Source organism: Crocuta crocuta, unplaced genomic scaffold (genome assembly GCF_008692635.1).
Source record: "Crocuta crocuta isolate KB4526 unplaced genomic scaffold, BGI_CrCroc_1.0 scaffold396, whole genome shotgun sequence".
Taxonomy (NCBI): domain Eukaryota; kingdom Metazoa; phylum Chordata; class Mammalia; order Carnivora; family Hyaenidae; genus Crocuta; species Crocuta crocuta.
In genome coordinates, this window is record NW_027533259.1 from 3702908 (window position 1) to 3718938 (window position 16031).

At 36.6% G+C, this 16031-nt stretch overlaps 1 protein-coding gene across 3 annotated transcripts in view; it reads left to right on the top strand.

The window, feature by feature from the left end:
* PTPN12 (protein tyrosine phosphatase non-receptor type 12) overlaps window positions 1-15584 on the top strand; it is an 89834-nt gene extending 74250 nt beyond the window's left edge. Inside the window, exons 13-18 of one of the 3 annotated variants that reach the window (XM_077746924.1) lie at window positions 3860-4833; window positions 9392-9469; window positions 10281-10348; window positions 11266-11296; window positions 14376-14483; window positions 14717-15584. In XM_077746924.1, coding sequence (XP_077603050.1) covers window positions 3860-4833; window positions 9392-9469; window positions 10281-10348; window positions 11266-11296; window positions 14376-14483; window positions 14717-14778 — 1321 coding nt within the window. In that variant the 3' untranslated portion in view covers window positions 14779-15584. The remainder of the gene's footprint in view (window positions 1-3859; window positions 4834-9391; window positions 9470-10280; window positions 10349-11265; window positions 11297-14375; window positions 14484-14716) is intronic. The other 2 variants (XM_077746926.1, XM_077746925.1) reach the window with 2 other exon arrangements.
* Window positions 15585-16031: the final 447 nt, after the last annotated feature.

Consider the following 16031-nt stretch of genomic DNA (forward strand, 5'->3'; position numbering starts at 1 on the left):
GGAAGTGATGTCATGAACTCAGTGACTTCAACAGTAATCTTGACCACAAGGATGTTAGTATAGCTGCTTTCCAAAGGAACTGATGTGCATAGGCTAGCCGAGTTCAACCAAGAGCACAAATCTCCTATCTTCCAGTCCAGTAATGCCTTCTTCATTATATGGGGTTACCTCCGTAAAAAAAGAGAGTAGTTTTTGTTTTTAAAGTGTTTTGTTCTAGTTTTTCAGTAGTCATTTCCTTCACTCTCGTACTCTTTCCACCCCATATGGAATCCAGCCTAACTTACTGTAAGAAAAGTAATTTTCTGATTTTATATAAAACATCAATTTGAAACAAATTATAGAGTTATTCATTTTAAGACCTGGTCAAACAAATTAAATGTAATTTTTTTATTATTATTATAAAGTCCAAATATCTTAGTGTAAAGTTCTGGGCCTTCACAAGTATAGCTTCAATCTAATTCTTTGGTTTTATTTTTCACTGTTTTTCGGAACTGTTGTGTTCATTGTTCTGTCCTCTTCTGGTACTGTTACAATGCCTAGTATGCAGGTAGGTCCTGAATGTTTTTGAGAAGTGAAATCTATGCCTGCCTCAAAATAGATGAGATTAAAACCAGTATTTACAATAAAAATTATGCAAGTCATATATCTATTCATTGGAATTTTTTTTACATCAGAATATCTAATAAAAATATGAGTGCTGGATACTATAGTGGAAAATCCATATGTAGCATACATTTTTTTGTGGCTGGACTTCAAATTTTTGTGTACATGAAAGTGCCATAAGCCTTGTTCCAACCAACCTTAAATCAGGGAAGGATAAGGAAGAAATCTGTTAGTGTAATTACCAATAAAATTTGAGTAGCCACAAAAACCCACAAAGGAACACAAGGAAACTTTTGGAGGTGATAATATATGTTTATTACCTTGATTGTGGTGATAGTATCATGGGTATATGCATATGTCCAAACTCATCAAATTCTATATATGAGATATGTAGTGTTTTGTATATCAACTATACCTTCTAAAGCTATTTTTTTTCATTTTTTTTCTAATAGTTTATTGTCAAATTAGTTTCCACATAACACTCAGTGCTCATCCCCACAAGTGCCCTCCTCCATGCCCATCCCCTCTCCCCCCCACATCTATCAGTCCTCAGTTTTTGTCAGCATTCAAGAGTCTCTCATGGTTTGCTTCTCTCCCTTTCCCCCACCANATTATGGGTCTGTTCAGGTTTGTAAAGGTATTTTTAAAAATATGAGTAGTAGAATATATTTACTGTATATTTTTGACATCCTGCACACTGCTTCCAAAAGGACTTACAAGATTATTGGTTAAATAAGGCTGTTTGAACACATTTAACTCTGGTTCCTCCCTAAACTTACTAAAATTGTAGTGAAGGAACATGCAAATGCAAGATTTTAAACAAAATTGGAGAGGGATGGCAGCAGATAGGATGATGACAAAATTGTGGAAAGTGGAAAGCATATCAACAAATGTAGAGGAACTAACAGAACAGAGAAAGCTAAAACTTGCTTTCCTGTAGGTGGGGGAAGCCCACAAGAAGCAACCCTTGTTGCTTCTCTTTGGATTCTTTAAAGAATCCTTAGAATAGCTCAGAAATTGGAGGCCCCCCTTAAGGCTAGTGTATAGGATAGGACTAAAAAAAGGAGACTACCTTAGTATCTCTGTAAAGACTGTTTAGAACCCCAGATTCCTTACATCACATTGAGCAAATGACTGCTTCTCCCACATTTGGACACACAGGAAGGATTTATTCTGGACTGGTTGAACCAGGGCGTCTTTGGATTCAAGGACATCAGGTCCAACTGATGGTGGGGTTGTAGTGCCTTACTGAAAACAGGAATTTGTAGCTGAATGACCAGATCCTCCAGTTCCTTTGCTCCCAGTTTGCTGGTGGTAGACAGAATCTCCCTCTTAAAAAACAAACTAGCTCAATAAATGAAATGTACACTTACTCATTGTTGTGGCCCACCAATATTGTTGGAAGGGCTATACTCATTCTCCATGACCACTAAGCCACAAGCTTCAAGACCTCCCCCTTACATAATCTGTATAGATCTTCCAGTTATTTATAATGCTCCATTCTTTAAGAACAGAACCAGGATAATCAGGAATTTGACAATGTCTCTAACATGAAAGATCGACTTAAATATGCAGGGGAAAAAAAGGAACCTGGATGAAATAGAGATAGTACACAGTAGAAAAAGATAAGATAAATTTCTAGTATTAAAGAACATGAATATTTATTTGAGAGATAATCTCAAGCAGGCTCTTCACTGACAGTGCAGAGCTCAGACTCACAAACCAGGAGATCATGGCCGAATGAGCCACCCAGGTGCCCCAAGAACGTAAGTTTTCATATAGAAAGTTCCCAATCTAGGGGGTGCCTTCGTGGCTTAGTTGGTTAAGCGTCCAACTCTTCTTTTAAAAAAAAAAATTTTTTTTTTAAGTTTATTTATTCTGAGGGGGAGTAGTGGCAGAGGAGAAGGTGGAGGGAATCCCAAGCAGGCTCAACACTTTTAGCACAGGGTCCCTTATGGGGCTCAAACTCTCGAGACGGGAGATCATGACCTGAGCTGAAATCAAGAGTTGGACTCTTAACTGACTCAGCCACCCAGGCACCCCACCTTCAACTCTTGATTTCAGCTCAGGTCATGATCTCACAGTTCGTCAGTTTGAACCCCGTATGGGGCTCAGTGCTGACAGTGCAGAGCCTGCTTGTGATTCTCTGCTCCTCCACTGCTTATGCATGCGCTCTATCTCAAAACAAACAAACTTAAAAAGAGAAAGAAAGTTCCCAATCTAGTAGATAAAAAAAATTATAATACAATGGAGTTCCACTATGAGACTGTAGAACCTCAAGAACAAAAAGCTCCAAAAGATCTTTTGCTCCTAAAAACTCCAAGAGAGAGGGAAAAAAAAACACAGTTCACATTCAAAGGACCAGGAATCAGAATTACAAAATTGTGCAAGGAAATTACTTCTAATCTAAAATTCTGTATCTTTTCAAAAAAATCAATAACCTTAAAAATATAGTACTCAAATATATTAAGTATATTTATATTATAAATATATCAAAGAAATTTGCCTACTATATGGAGTTCTTAAGAAGAAACTGCAGAATATAACCACCAAAACAAAGAAGTGTACCTTATGGGACCAGGAAAATAGGAGAGTCTGACACTGGAGAGAATGTCAGCTCTGTGGGGCCTAGGTAGTCAGTGGTACATACACATTGGACCTTGAACCCCAAGGATCTAAGAGGAACATGTATGGTATTGATAATTACCTATAGTGTGCTTCCTGACCAACTGAGAAGAGGTGTATAAATGTGGGGGGGGGGGAAGAAGGGCTGAATTACTGATGATGCATAGAGAACTAAGCCATCTGAAACATAAGGCAATTATCAGAGAAAAACAAGAGGTTGTATAAGAAAAGATTAGAAAATTATGGTGCCAAGGGTAAGACTGATATCTATAGTGATAAGATCGAACTAGCAGAAAGTTATAACACTACTGAGAAGATAGAAAAGATACATAGTAGGAAGATAATGGAGAGTGTATGAAATAGATCAAGAAATAACAATTTATGGAAAAAAGATAATTTATGCATTTTGAAATAATGGAGGTGAATCTTAGAAATAGCTGTTTAAAAGGTTGAAAGTTGATGTCTCTGGGTAGCTGAAGGGCTCTGGCAGGAGACCTGTTTTTCATGAAAATTCTTGTATTTGTAAACCGTATATATATTGCCTCATTAAACACTAAATTTTGACAGTTTATAATTTTTTATTCATGAAAGAATGAGCAGTCTTATGGTGCCCTTTTCTTAATGTTTTCAGTTGCCTTGTTGAAGGGGATGCCAAGGAAGAAATACTTCAGCCACCAGAACCTCACCCAGTGCCACCCATCTTAACACCTTCTCCCCCGTCAGCTTTTCCAACTGTCACTACTGTGTGGCAGGACAATGACAGATACCATCCAAAGCCAGTGTTGCACATGGTTTCATCAGAACAACACTCAACAGACCTCAACAGAAACTATAATAAGTCAGCTGAACTTCCAGGGAAAAATGAATCAGCTATTGAACAGATGGATAAAAAATTGGAGCGAAATTTAAGTTTTGAGATTAAGAAGGTCCCTCTCCAAGAGGGACCAAAAAGTTTTGATGGGAACACACTCTTGAATAGGGGACATGCAATTAAAATTAAATCGACTCCACCTTGTATAATTGATAAAACCTCTAAGTCCCAGGAACTGAGTTCAGGGGAACTTAAAGTAGATGGTATTTCTCAGAATTCTTGTGTGGACTGCAGTGCAACACAGTCAAATAAAGTTCCAGTTGTTCCAGCAGAAGAATCACAGAAGAATTCAGGCACACCTCCAAGGCCAGACCGCTTGCCTCTTGATGAAAAAGGACATGTAATGTGGTCATTTCATGGGCCCGAAAATACCCTATCCATGCCTGATTCGTCTGAAGGAAAACCCTCAGATCTCCACTGTCAAACAATGAAAACTGTGAGTTTAACACCAAGCCCCACAACACCTGTTGATACCCATGATTCTGCAGATCATAACAGCTCGCCTGTCTTCAGAGCACCCCTTAGTTTTACTAATCCTCTTCACTCTGATGACTCGGACTCAGATGAAAGGAACTCTGATGGTGCCATGACCAAGAATAAAACTAATATTTCAACAGCAAGTGCCACAGTTTCTGCTGCCACTAGTACTGAAAGCATTTCTACAAGGAAAGTATTGCCAATGTCCATTGCTAGACATGATATAGCAGGAACAATACATTCAGGTGCTGAAAAAGGTAATAACAACAGTATCTAACACTTAAATATTTTTACTGTGTGCCAGTCACTGTTCTAAGCACTGTATCAATTAATTGTGCTTTGTTCCACATTTCACTGTAGAGCCTATTGCACAGTTTCATTATTTTAGATATTTTAAAAGAAGGTTTATATTAAAAAATAATGATAAAGTAAGCCCTATTTGTTACCTTAATTTGATTTAACTGCATTACTAGGTTTTGTTTCCAAGGTATTTCAGTTGTTGAACCTGAAAAGTTTGTGCCTTTTTATTTTCCCTCCTGTGGTAATAGGTTTTAGTGTTTTGTGTGGGTCAAAAATTTATCTGACTGAATAATCAGAAATAATTTAGGGAAGATAGAATTGCTTCAGGAAACAGTGACACAAATATTTTTGGATGGCTTCATTGGGCATTTAACTGTGTTTATCACAAATACTAGTTCATCATTGTTTAATGCTTTTTTAACTACACAACAACTTTTATACTTGTGAGGTTGCTTTCACCTCTAAGATGAACCAAGAAGCAAAATTGCAACTACTCAGCAGAATACGGGAAATTTAATTCAGTTAGTAGTGAACGGGATATATCCCTATCTAAGTAATTGATACTATTATTTAATGACTTTTTTAAAAAACTGTGTTAGCTTCTGAATATGTGTGCACTTGGTACCCAAAATTTGTTATTGGTTCTTGAAATTCATCTTTGATCCACTAAAATAATCCTGGCTGCCTTCTTAAACAGACCATAAAGTTGAGAGCAAATGTAATAAACACAAAAGCTATTTACTGGTAGATTGATTATCAATGGTCATTTACTTGTCAGTGAACTTTAGTCATGACCTAAATAGGCTGGTATTTACAATGTGCAAGTAAAATAAGTACCATGAACTTGAAGGATAACTTTCTTTTTCTATTTCTGACCTAATAAGTACCACCCATACTATGGTGTCTTTATTTTTCCCAACTGACACATACAGTGTTTTTTAGTCTTGAGAATGTATCTGGTAGGGTAAGTGAGAATCTAAGGTAGTTTCTTATGTTTACAGGATTTTTCTGTAGTCTTGAACCTTCTGTGTTTTATTTGAAGGATCTTCAGAAGATAATGGTTACCACAACAAATAATACTTTACCAGTTTGCCATTATTTAAAATTGTTAATATCTGTTTCTTCCTCATATTCAGAGCTTGAAAAATAACTGCCAAGTTGTAACTACACAAGAAAATGGGTTGATGAGGAATTTTCATTTTGGGCTTTTGAAGTATATATCAAGCATGCATTGATCCTGTACCTAGGAAATTTTTTTTTTTTTAAAGGATTGGTAGAAATAGAATTTGGTGTGAGGGCAGGAAGGATGCATGATATGATAGCTCATTAAAAGTTACTGACACTCGACCAGTCTTTCTGTGATGACAGAAAAAGTTCCTTTAAAATACAAAATACTGGGGCGCCTGGGGGGCTTAGTCAGTTAAGCATCTGAATTCGGCTCAGGTCACGAACTCACAGTTCCTGAGTTGGAGCCCCAGGTCAGGCTCTGCTGACAGCTCAGCTCACATTCTGTGCCTTCCTCTCTCTGCCCCTCCTGCACTCACTGTGTGTGTGTGTGTGTGTGTGTGTGTGTGTCACTCACTGTGTGTGTGTGTGTGTGTGTGTGTGTGTGTGTCTCTCAAAAATAAACATTAAAAAAATATAGAAAGTACTGCATAAGGATATTTGAAGTCATCCTGCTGTATACTAGCTCACTTCTCTGCATTTTATTTGTATTTCAAAGCAAAAATAGTTAGTTGTAATGTAACTTCTGGTTTCTTTTTGCCCTCCCCAACCTATGCTAAATGAGTTTGGTATTAACTGAAGATTTTCCTGGGTTAATGTTCTTTGCTGCAACATGATGACAGGCGGTCCTGTTTTTGAGGTTACCAGTTATTTTCTTTGTAGATGAACCACTGGCATAAGAATTAGATTTTTGTTTGCTTGTTTGTTTTACAACGTGTTAGGGAGTTAAAAAGAACAATTTTATTTTGACACCTAAAACAACCTTTTGCATAAGCTACTTCCTGGCAAAAATTCCTGGCAATGATTTTAATATTGACTCTGGCCTCCTGAAAGATTTCTCAAACTTGGCTACACTGAGTCCCTCCCATTCAGTGTATGATTTGCAAAAGCCTGTGTAAAATGTGCAGTCTCTGGTTGGATAACCTCTAAAATAGAACGTAGGAAAGGTGTATAACATAGGAAAGGCGGTCCAGAGATTGAAGGAAAAACCTGGAGCTGAAAAGCAAGAGCCACAGTTAGAAAATAAAAGTCTTAAAGAATAAAGACTGCCATTAGAAAAAGAGGTATAGAGTTTCTGAAAGATACTTAATGTAAGCAAGCAAGACTGCTCTTCCCGATTTGTTTAATTATTATTTGTTCAATTAATTATTTGTTCACTAAATAATGCATCCCTTCCTTCCAACAGCTATCTCTGAGCTGTTAGTAACAGAAGGGCAAGGGGAAGAATGATGATAGCTGAGATTATTACTACTCGATAAAGTGGATGGTTCTTCAGTGGCTTCATTTTATATGTAAGAGAGAGTTCCAGTAACTAGTGACTGACATAAAATACTGGACTAGAATTCTTACTAGGACCCAGAGGCTGTATTTTCTTGGGTCTTTAGCTAAATAAATGTAGGGAGGACAAGAACACTCATACCTGGCTCATGCTAGTTGAAAACTGAAAAGCCTTTGCTTGATTTTTCAGTCTCTGTAATGCAGAGCTTATTGGATATGGTTAAACAGCAAAGCGTCGTTGCAAGATTGTTCATTTTTTATTTTTAATTTTTTTTTTAAATATTTTTTTATTTATTTCTAGGAGAGAGAGAGGGAGACAGCGTGAGCAGGGGAGGGTCAGAGAGAGAGGGAGACACAGACTCTGAAACAGGCTCCAGGCTCTGAGCTGGCAGTCAGCACAGAGCCCGACGCGGGGCTCGAACCCACGAACCGCAAGATCATGACCTAAGCAAAAGTCGGACGCTTAACCGACTAAGCCACCCAGGCGCCCCAAGATTGTTCATTTTTTAGAGAAAACAGTTGTCAAGGCCCAGACAAAATAATACAGGATTCTTACATTTCCCTTTTTTCACTCCATCCTCCCTAACCTGAGGACCCACGCACGGAATTATATCCTCATATTTTCCTTCTGTACCTCCAGTGAAACCTCATTTACCCTACTGTAGAAAGGCTAACTGATGAGCCTTACTTAGTGCATTATCTTTTCCAAGACTAATTTTGTTTTACTGGTGAATACCTTTAATATGGCTTCAGTCAGTATTCTCAGAGTAGGTCATATGCCATTGTTCACAAGATTTTAAGCATTAAATAAATGAACATTAAAAAAAAATAATAGTTTTATGTATATTAGAAAATGAACACTTAAGATTTGTTATTTTAGTCATTACTTTTAAAACTATGACCAAAGGACACAGGTTAAAAATGAATGGATTTAAAAAGTAAATAGGACAGGGGTGCTTGCGTGGCTTAGTCAGTTAAGTGTCCGATTTTGGCTCAGCTCGTGATCTCACAGTTCATGGGTTTGAGACACACATCGGGCTCTGTGCTGACAGCTCAGAGCCTGGAGCCTGCTTTAGATCTCTGCTCCTCTGCTGCTATTGCCGTTTCTCAAAAATGAATATTAAAAAAATGTTTGTTTTAAATAAATAGGACAGGTGGTGGTGTCTGGTATGGCAAAACTCCTGTAAAGAGTTAAGCAATTGATTCCAGTTTGGGAAACACTGGCTTGAGTCAAATGACCAAAGGTTTCTTTTGTGCACTCAAAGCATCATCTGCAAGCCCAATAGAGATGTCCCTTGCCCGCTGCCTTTTCTACTGAAGGCTGTCTTCAGACTGAGAGGACAGAGTGATTGATGTCTGCAGGGTATTAAGAAAGTGAGGAGAGTCATTTTCTTTGTGCAGCAGTGAATAAACTCATTCTGCTTCGCTCATTTCATAATTCTTGATAAGTTGAATAGTAAGGATTTCTTATTTGTGTTTTTGCATTTTTAAAAACTGATTCTTTTAAAGGGAGATGGGTGGCTCAGTTGGTTAAGTGTCTGATTTCAGCTCAGGTAATGATCTCATGGTTCGTGAGTTTGAGCCCTGCATTGGGCTCTTTGCTGTCAGCCCAGAGCTGGCTTCAGATCCTCTGTCTCCCTCTCTCTGCCCGTCCCTGGCTCATGCGTTGTCTCTCAAAAATAAACTTTTTTTTTTTTTTTTTTTTATTTTTTTTTTTTTTTTNNNNGGCTCTGAGCTGGCAGTCAGCACAGAGCCCGACGCGGGGCTCGAACCCACGAACCGCGAGATCATGACCTAAGCGAAAGTCGGTCGCTCAACCGACTAAGCCACCCAGGCGCCCCAAAAATAAACATTTAAAAAAAAAAAATAAAAACTGGTTCTCTTAGATACTTGTGGAAATTATTTTAGAATGTCAAGCAGCTCTATTTTACTTAGATAACAAGTTCATTTTTTAATGAGTTAATATTCTTTAACAAGTCCATAATTTGTCTAAATTTTATGTATTTAATATAGATGTTGATGGTAGTGAAGATTCACCTCCTCCCCTACCTGAAAGAACTCCTGAATCCTTTGTATTAGCAAGTGAACATAGTGAGTGTCTCTTCTGCTTTTTTGTTATTGTACAGTAATAATAAACTCTGAAAAACATGGCTGATTTTACTTTAGTTGCTGTTGAGCTGTATACATTCAAAAAAGGTTTGAATTGATATTGACAAATGTTTTTAATTCCTTGTATGAAAAATATTTATTTTTTGAAAAATATTTTCAAATGATATTTTAATCTGCTAAGATTGGTAAAATGGCTACATTTATGTTAGATACTATACTTTAGTTAAATGCATTTATATTTATTTGCAAGTTGGTGTCTTTTCATTCATTAAAAATAGCACCTACTTACTAAAAGACATTAACTGCTTCACTGGGTGCCAGTTGGGGTAAGTAAATATTTAATTTGGGTTGTAGATGGGCATCACCTCAGTTGGTGTTGGGACACTGGTAGAAAGTGATATTTCAAAACCTTGATAATATATTTCTCCTCTGTCTCTTCTTTAAAAAAAGTACAGAAACAGCTTAACATATTTACTGTCTTATACTTGGCAAGGTCCTCCCTAGTCTTACCTGAGTTACATTTTACCAACATTTTATTAATTTTAACTGATTTTCAAGAATGTTAAAAACAGTGAAGCCATATAGTTCAGTACTACTAAATACATCTAAGTCTGCCACATGTATACATTAGAGTGAGCTTATAACTATAAACTACATTTCTTAAAATAATAGAAATAAGAAAATATTTTATGCAAGTGATAGTTTCTAAAAATCTATTGGGTCTGTTTTTGCGTGTTTAACGCAAGAAGTTAAGGAATTAAAGATGTTAATTGAAAGATTTTCTTTTTCTCAGATACACCTGTAAGATATGAATGGAGTGAACTTCAAAGTCAGGAACAGTCTGAACAAAAAATATCTGAAGTGAGTCCTTTTGGGCTTGGAACAGCTATACCTCAGTATTTTTTCTCTTCTTACCTTATAGTTGTTTGTTATAATAACTGTCACCTTAAGACTGTTAAATATAATTTTTGATCAGCATTTCTTAATGGTAAGATTTCAGATGAAAAGCCTATAAAATTTGAGATCTGAAATTTTTAAAAAGGGCAACATGATCTACATATGATCATCACTTCAGAGTATTATTTTCCTACTCTGCTTTTAAAATCTGTAAATTACGCTGTATTTTAAATCATTTTGGAAGTGTGAATAGAATAGGAGTTAACATTTTCAGGGTGAGAGTACATTCTTAGAGTTTGTTCCTTCCGTTATAACGCTAAGTATATAGTCCCATCCTTTTTGTTTGTCTGGTTATGTGAGGTTTCCTTTTCACATTCAGCAAATGTTTGGTAGCTAAATATATTAGCCATGTTCCCATACCATTTTTTACCAATGTTAACATTTTTTATATATCCCCCAAGTTAGAGAACATCTTACAATTGATTAAGAAACATAATCTACTTTACTTGGCACATATAAAATAGTGGTAACTTGTAATGATGTTATTTATGTCCTATAATGTATGATATCATAATTGGCTGAATATGGTAGAAGACAGGCAAAATGGAATTGTGGGTATGTTCTTTTGTGTAGTTGCTTCTGCATTTTCAGTTTCCATCCAGAAGGACAAAGTAATTTCCCTTTTTATTCCCAGTATAAAATACCATAACATTTAAAAATGTTAAGCCTAATTGAAAACACCATTGTTTTCTTTCCCTTTAACACTGAGAATTTTGGTAGATCTTGACTTCTTGGGATATATAGTCAAAACAGACCAAATTTCCTATGATTTCTTATAAAAGATGTGTATTGTAATAGGTATTAAAATGTCTTCTTTATAGGGCTTGACAACCCCTGGAAGTGAAAAATGTGGTAAGTTAGATTTTGTTTCTTTTCTATAGAGAGATTAATCTCCATAAAATAGCATGCCTCATGATGTATGCTATTTACTTGGTTATTTCTGTATGTGAGAATATGTAGGACACTTCTAGAACCTGAACTGTGTAGTATAATTATTCGAAATTAATTATTGTATCAGGTATTATTAATCTGAAAAGTAACAATTTATTATTGGTAGTTATAGGCTAATAGGAAAGAAATTATTTTTAAAATAGTTTTTTGTGTTTCATATTCTGTTGTTTTTAAAAACACTTAGATTCCAGAAATGACAGTGGTTTGAATAAATGTCCCAAATTAACCTAGATTATTGAATTGGATCTCTAAAAACTGTCTTGGAATTCTTCCTTTTAGGACTTCTGCATTTGTGAAGACCAATAAGATTATGTCGCTCAACCTAGTGTTAAAATGCCAAGTTAGAATATTTTTCTGCCACATTACTTGTACTATCATGGTAAAATACATCAGGTTATTATTAATTCTTATAAATCAGCGACCATGAAAGCAGCTCATCAGACCTCCTAGCTTAGGGGCGCCTGGTGGCTCAGTTGGTTGAGTGTCCACACCTGACTCTTGGTTTCAGTTCAGGTCATGATCCCACGGTCATGGGATCAAGCCCCGCATCAGGCTCATGCTGAGTGTGGAGCCTGCTTGAGATTCTCTATCTCTCCCTCCCCCTGCCCTTCTCCACTCGCATGCTCTCCCCACCTCTCTCTAAAATAAAAATTAAAGATGGTAGCAACAACCAAACATCTTCGGCTGTACAGTTCCCTCAGTTCATCTATCATCTGCCCTTACCCTCCATTCTGCTTCAGTTGCTCTCTCCCTGAATCTTTGCCTAATGGGGCTCCATTCCATCTTAAAATTTTTAAGAGTGTCTACTTGCTGAGGCAACATAAGGAAAAGAACAGAACAGGGCTTTAAAGTCAAGCCCACCTGGTTTGCAATTTCATTTTTACCATTTTACTTACTATATGACTTTGGGCAAGTTACCTGATCTTAGTCTCCGGTTTTTTCCTCTGTGAAATAATACCTACCCTAAAAAACTGTCACGAGGACTTATTTAAATTATATACACGGGCTATCAAACACTGTGCTTGGCACATGATAGGCACTCAAATGGAAGCAGTGGTAGTATTACTTACTTTATTATATTACTACTGCTGCTATTGGTGGATCCTTGGATTCTTTTTTTCTAATGTATGTTAACTCCTTTCTGGTTTCTCTTCTCTATCCAATCGAGATACTGTCCTCCATTACTCTAGTCCTACTTTAAATTATCCTCTGGTTTCTTGTCCCTAACTGCCAGCCTCAAGATAGCTGAATACTGCTGGGGAACATTACTCAGTTTTACAGATTGAGCCAACAGTTCTAGATCTTCATCCACAGTTGGCCCCCCTGCTTTGCTTGGTTATCTTATCTGTTCTAGCTGGCACACTTTCTATTTTCCTTGAATTTTCCCAGTCTTTACTTTCTTCTGAAATCAGTCTTACTGACTCTTACTCAGTAGATGACCTTTTACTTCACTATGAAAATTGAGGCCTTTGGACTTACATCATCATTTCTTCCTAGAACCCAGTCCCTGAAGAGCTCACCACCACTGGTTTCACCTCTATGCCTCTCCTGACTGTTCCATTGCACTCTGCATCATTTTACTATAAAACTTATCACACCAATACAATAATATGCTTGTCAGTCTCTCCTACTAGCCTAAGTCTTGGCTTGTTTTTGCTCTGACTTTGAGCTGAACAAATAACTTTTACATTAAAAACATTTTTTTAAATGTTTATTTTGAGAGTGATGGAGAGTGAATGGGGGAGGGACAGAGAGAGAGGGAGACTGAGAATCCCTAACAGGTTCCACACTGTCAGTGTCGGGCTTGAACTCATGAACTGCAAGATGATGACTTGAGCCGAATTCAGGAGTCGGATGCTCAACTGATTGAGCCACCCAGGAGCCCCATAATGTTTACATTTTTAAAAACTTGTTTAGGGGCCTTGGCTGCTTTAGTCAGTAGAGCATACGACTCCATCTCAGGATCACGAGTTCAAGCTCCACACTGGGTACAGTACTTACTTAAAAAAAAGTTGTTTAAAAACAAAAATCTGTGGAGAATATGTGACAGAGACTGTATGTTGCTTACAAGGCCTAAAATATTTATTTTCTAGTCCTTTGTAGAAGAGAATTGTTGACTTCTGTTTAAACTACAAGCACCGAAGGACAAGGGTCATGTATTATTTGAGTTGTATTCCAAGTTTCCATAAGTTTCTTAGAAAGTTACAGGGGATGTGCTAATGGTTGTGAAAGAATGAATAAATCATAGTAGTTAACTTCTTTTGTTACTAGTCTTTTGTATTGGGGATTTAAATAAGTAAACTAGAATTTAAGTGATGTAAAACTTTCAAAGAAAAGAATTACTACTGTTAGAAGTCAGTAGTCCATTAATTAACTATGAACTTGATTACCTTTGATTTCCATATAAAAGCAGTTCACTTGCAATTATTGCCTTAGGACACTGGCACATAACTACTTTAAGGAAATATAATACAGCAAGATTGAACTTTATTAAATAAAGTTAAGAGCATGAAGAGAATTCACAAATTGCTGAACTACTCACAGACGATGTCTATGTGCCTTCAAGAACACCTAACATAATTTCCCATGTTCCTCACTGCATTTGTATTTATCTGGGCCTCTGAAATTATGATGTCCAGGAGAGAAAACTTGCTCTTTTAAATTAATACACATATTAAAACAATTAGAGGAGGGGCGCCTGGGTGCCTTAGTTGGTTAAGTGTCTGACTTCGGCTCAGGTTATGATCTCACAGTCTGTGGGTTCGAGCCCCACATCGGGCTCTGTGCTAATAGCGCAGAGCCTGGAGCCTGTTTCAGATTCTGTGTCTCTGTCTCTTTCTGCCCCACTCCAGCTCATGCTCTGTCTCTCTCTGTCTCAAAAATAAACATTTAAAACAAAAGTAAAAAAAAAAAATTAGAGGATTCTACATACGATGCTACAAATGATGGTGATTAACAATGGCTTTATTTTGCATTTTAGATCATCCAGCAGGTGGTATTCACACAGAGACTTGTACAGAATGCTCACCTATTTTTAGTAACAAGAAAGACCAACTATCAGAAAGTCCAACAGAGGCCACAGATATTGGTAATTTGTTTACTAAATAAGTAACTTCAAAAACTTTATGTAGCTAATGTTGGTAAGAATGAGAAAATCGTATTTGCCATTGTTTTCAGGCTTTCCTTCAAAAGGGAAAATTAATCAAACTTTGTGCTGTGATTTATTCAGGTTTTTAAACTACTCAAAGTAAATTAAGAGTTTTTAGTAAATTAAAATACATTTCTGAACACTGACTAATCACTATGGCATTTTGATTGTAGGTTTTCGTAATCGCTGTGGAAAACCCAAAGGACCAAGAGACCCACCTTCAGAATGGACATGATTCAGGGAGCCAAAGGACACTTTACATTAGACTGGAAAATTCAAGTGCCACTGAAAGCCAGATTTGTAGTATTCCATCTTAAAAATGTGGGACTAACAGCAGTGTAGATTGTTGCCTTAGTATTTTTTTGCTAGGACCATCTACCTGCCTTATACTACCCTTAGGAAAAAGTATTACATATGGTTTATTTTGTAACTTCAAGTATTATTGCCTTAATGTCTCTTAACCCTGTTACACGCTGCTTGTAGACATGTTAATATAGTAATACTTTTATGATAAATTGAGTTTAAGGACTACTCTTTTGCTAATGTTTTATCATGTACGCATTATTTTGTATATGTACAGGGCAAGTAGGTATATAATTTGATAAAGTTGCAGTCATAAAATATTATTAACAGAAGATGTAAGAAATTTCTGCATGATTTAAATCTTTGTGTACCTTATTTGTAAATTATTTGCCCTGAAGTTTTAGAAAATAGTTTCTGAATTTTAAAATTGCTGGATTCATGCAGCCAGCATTGCAGGTTATCAGAGATCAAAGATTGTAATAATAATACATTTTGTAAATTGTAAGCAAAAAGTTATTTTTATATTATATACTGTCTATTTGTCCATCCTAATTGTCCTTGTTTTCATCTAGTCATGGAGATTCAGTAAGTGCCTTGGAACAATATTGAATTCTCTTAGCTCGTGTGTGTGTGTTACTTTAATATTTGGACTCAAGTGGGATTAGAAGACTATCAGAATATATGTATGTTTCAGGATATCTGACCTGCCATTAAAAAAACAGAAACAATTTTACAGTGCCTACTTGTCTTGGTTTTTCATTCCTTATTCCAAGGGAATTAGAGTTAGTATTCACCTTCCAGTCTTTAAGTCATGAGTGTGAATGGTGTTTAACCTCTTAATTAAAGAATTCTAATACTTCTACTAATTCTAATACTTATCCTTGTGTCAGCCCTACGGATGCTTCTCATTATTGCCTCATGAACACCAAACAAACAGACATGAAGTTAGGAAGGGGGAACTGGTTTCTTTCCATCCCAAAACTGGAGCATAGGTCCCATCCAGATGTCCAAGTGTGAATTCTGACACCAGGGTTTGACACCAGAGATTAAAGTAAATGGATGTCTGTAATTCCTCTCTGCACACAAAAGAGAAAAAAAAGGGGTGCCTGGGTGGCTGTCAGTTAAGCCTCCGACTCTTGATTTTGGTTCAGGTCATGATCTCACGGTTCGTGAGTTCAGTGCAGA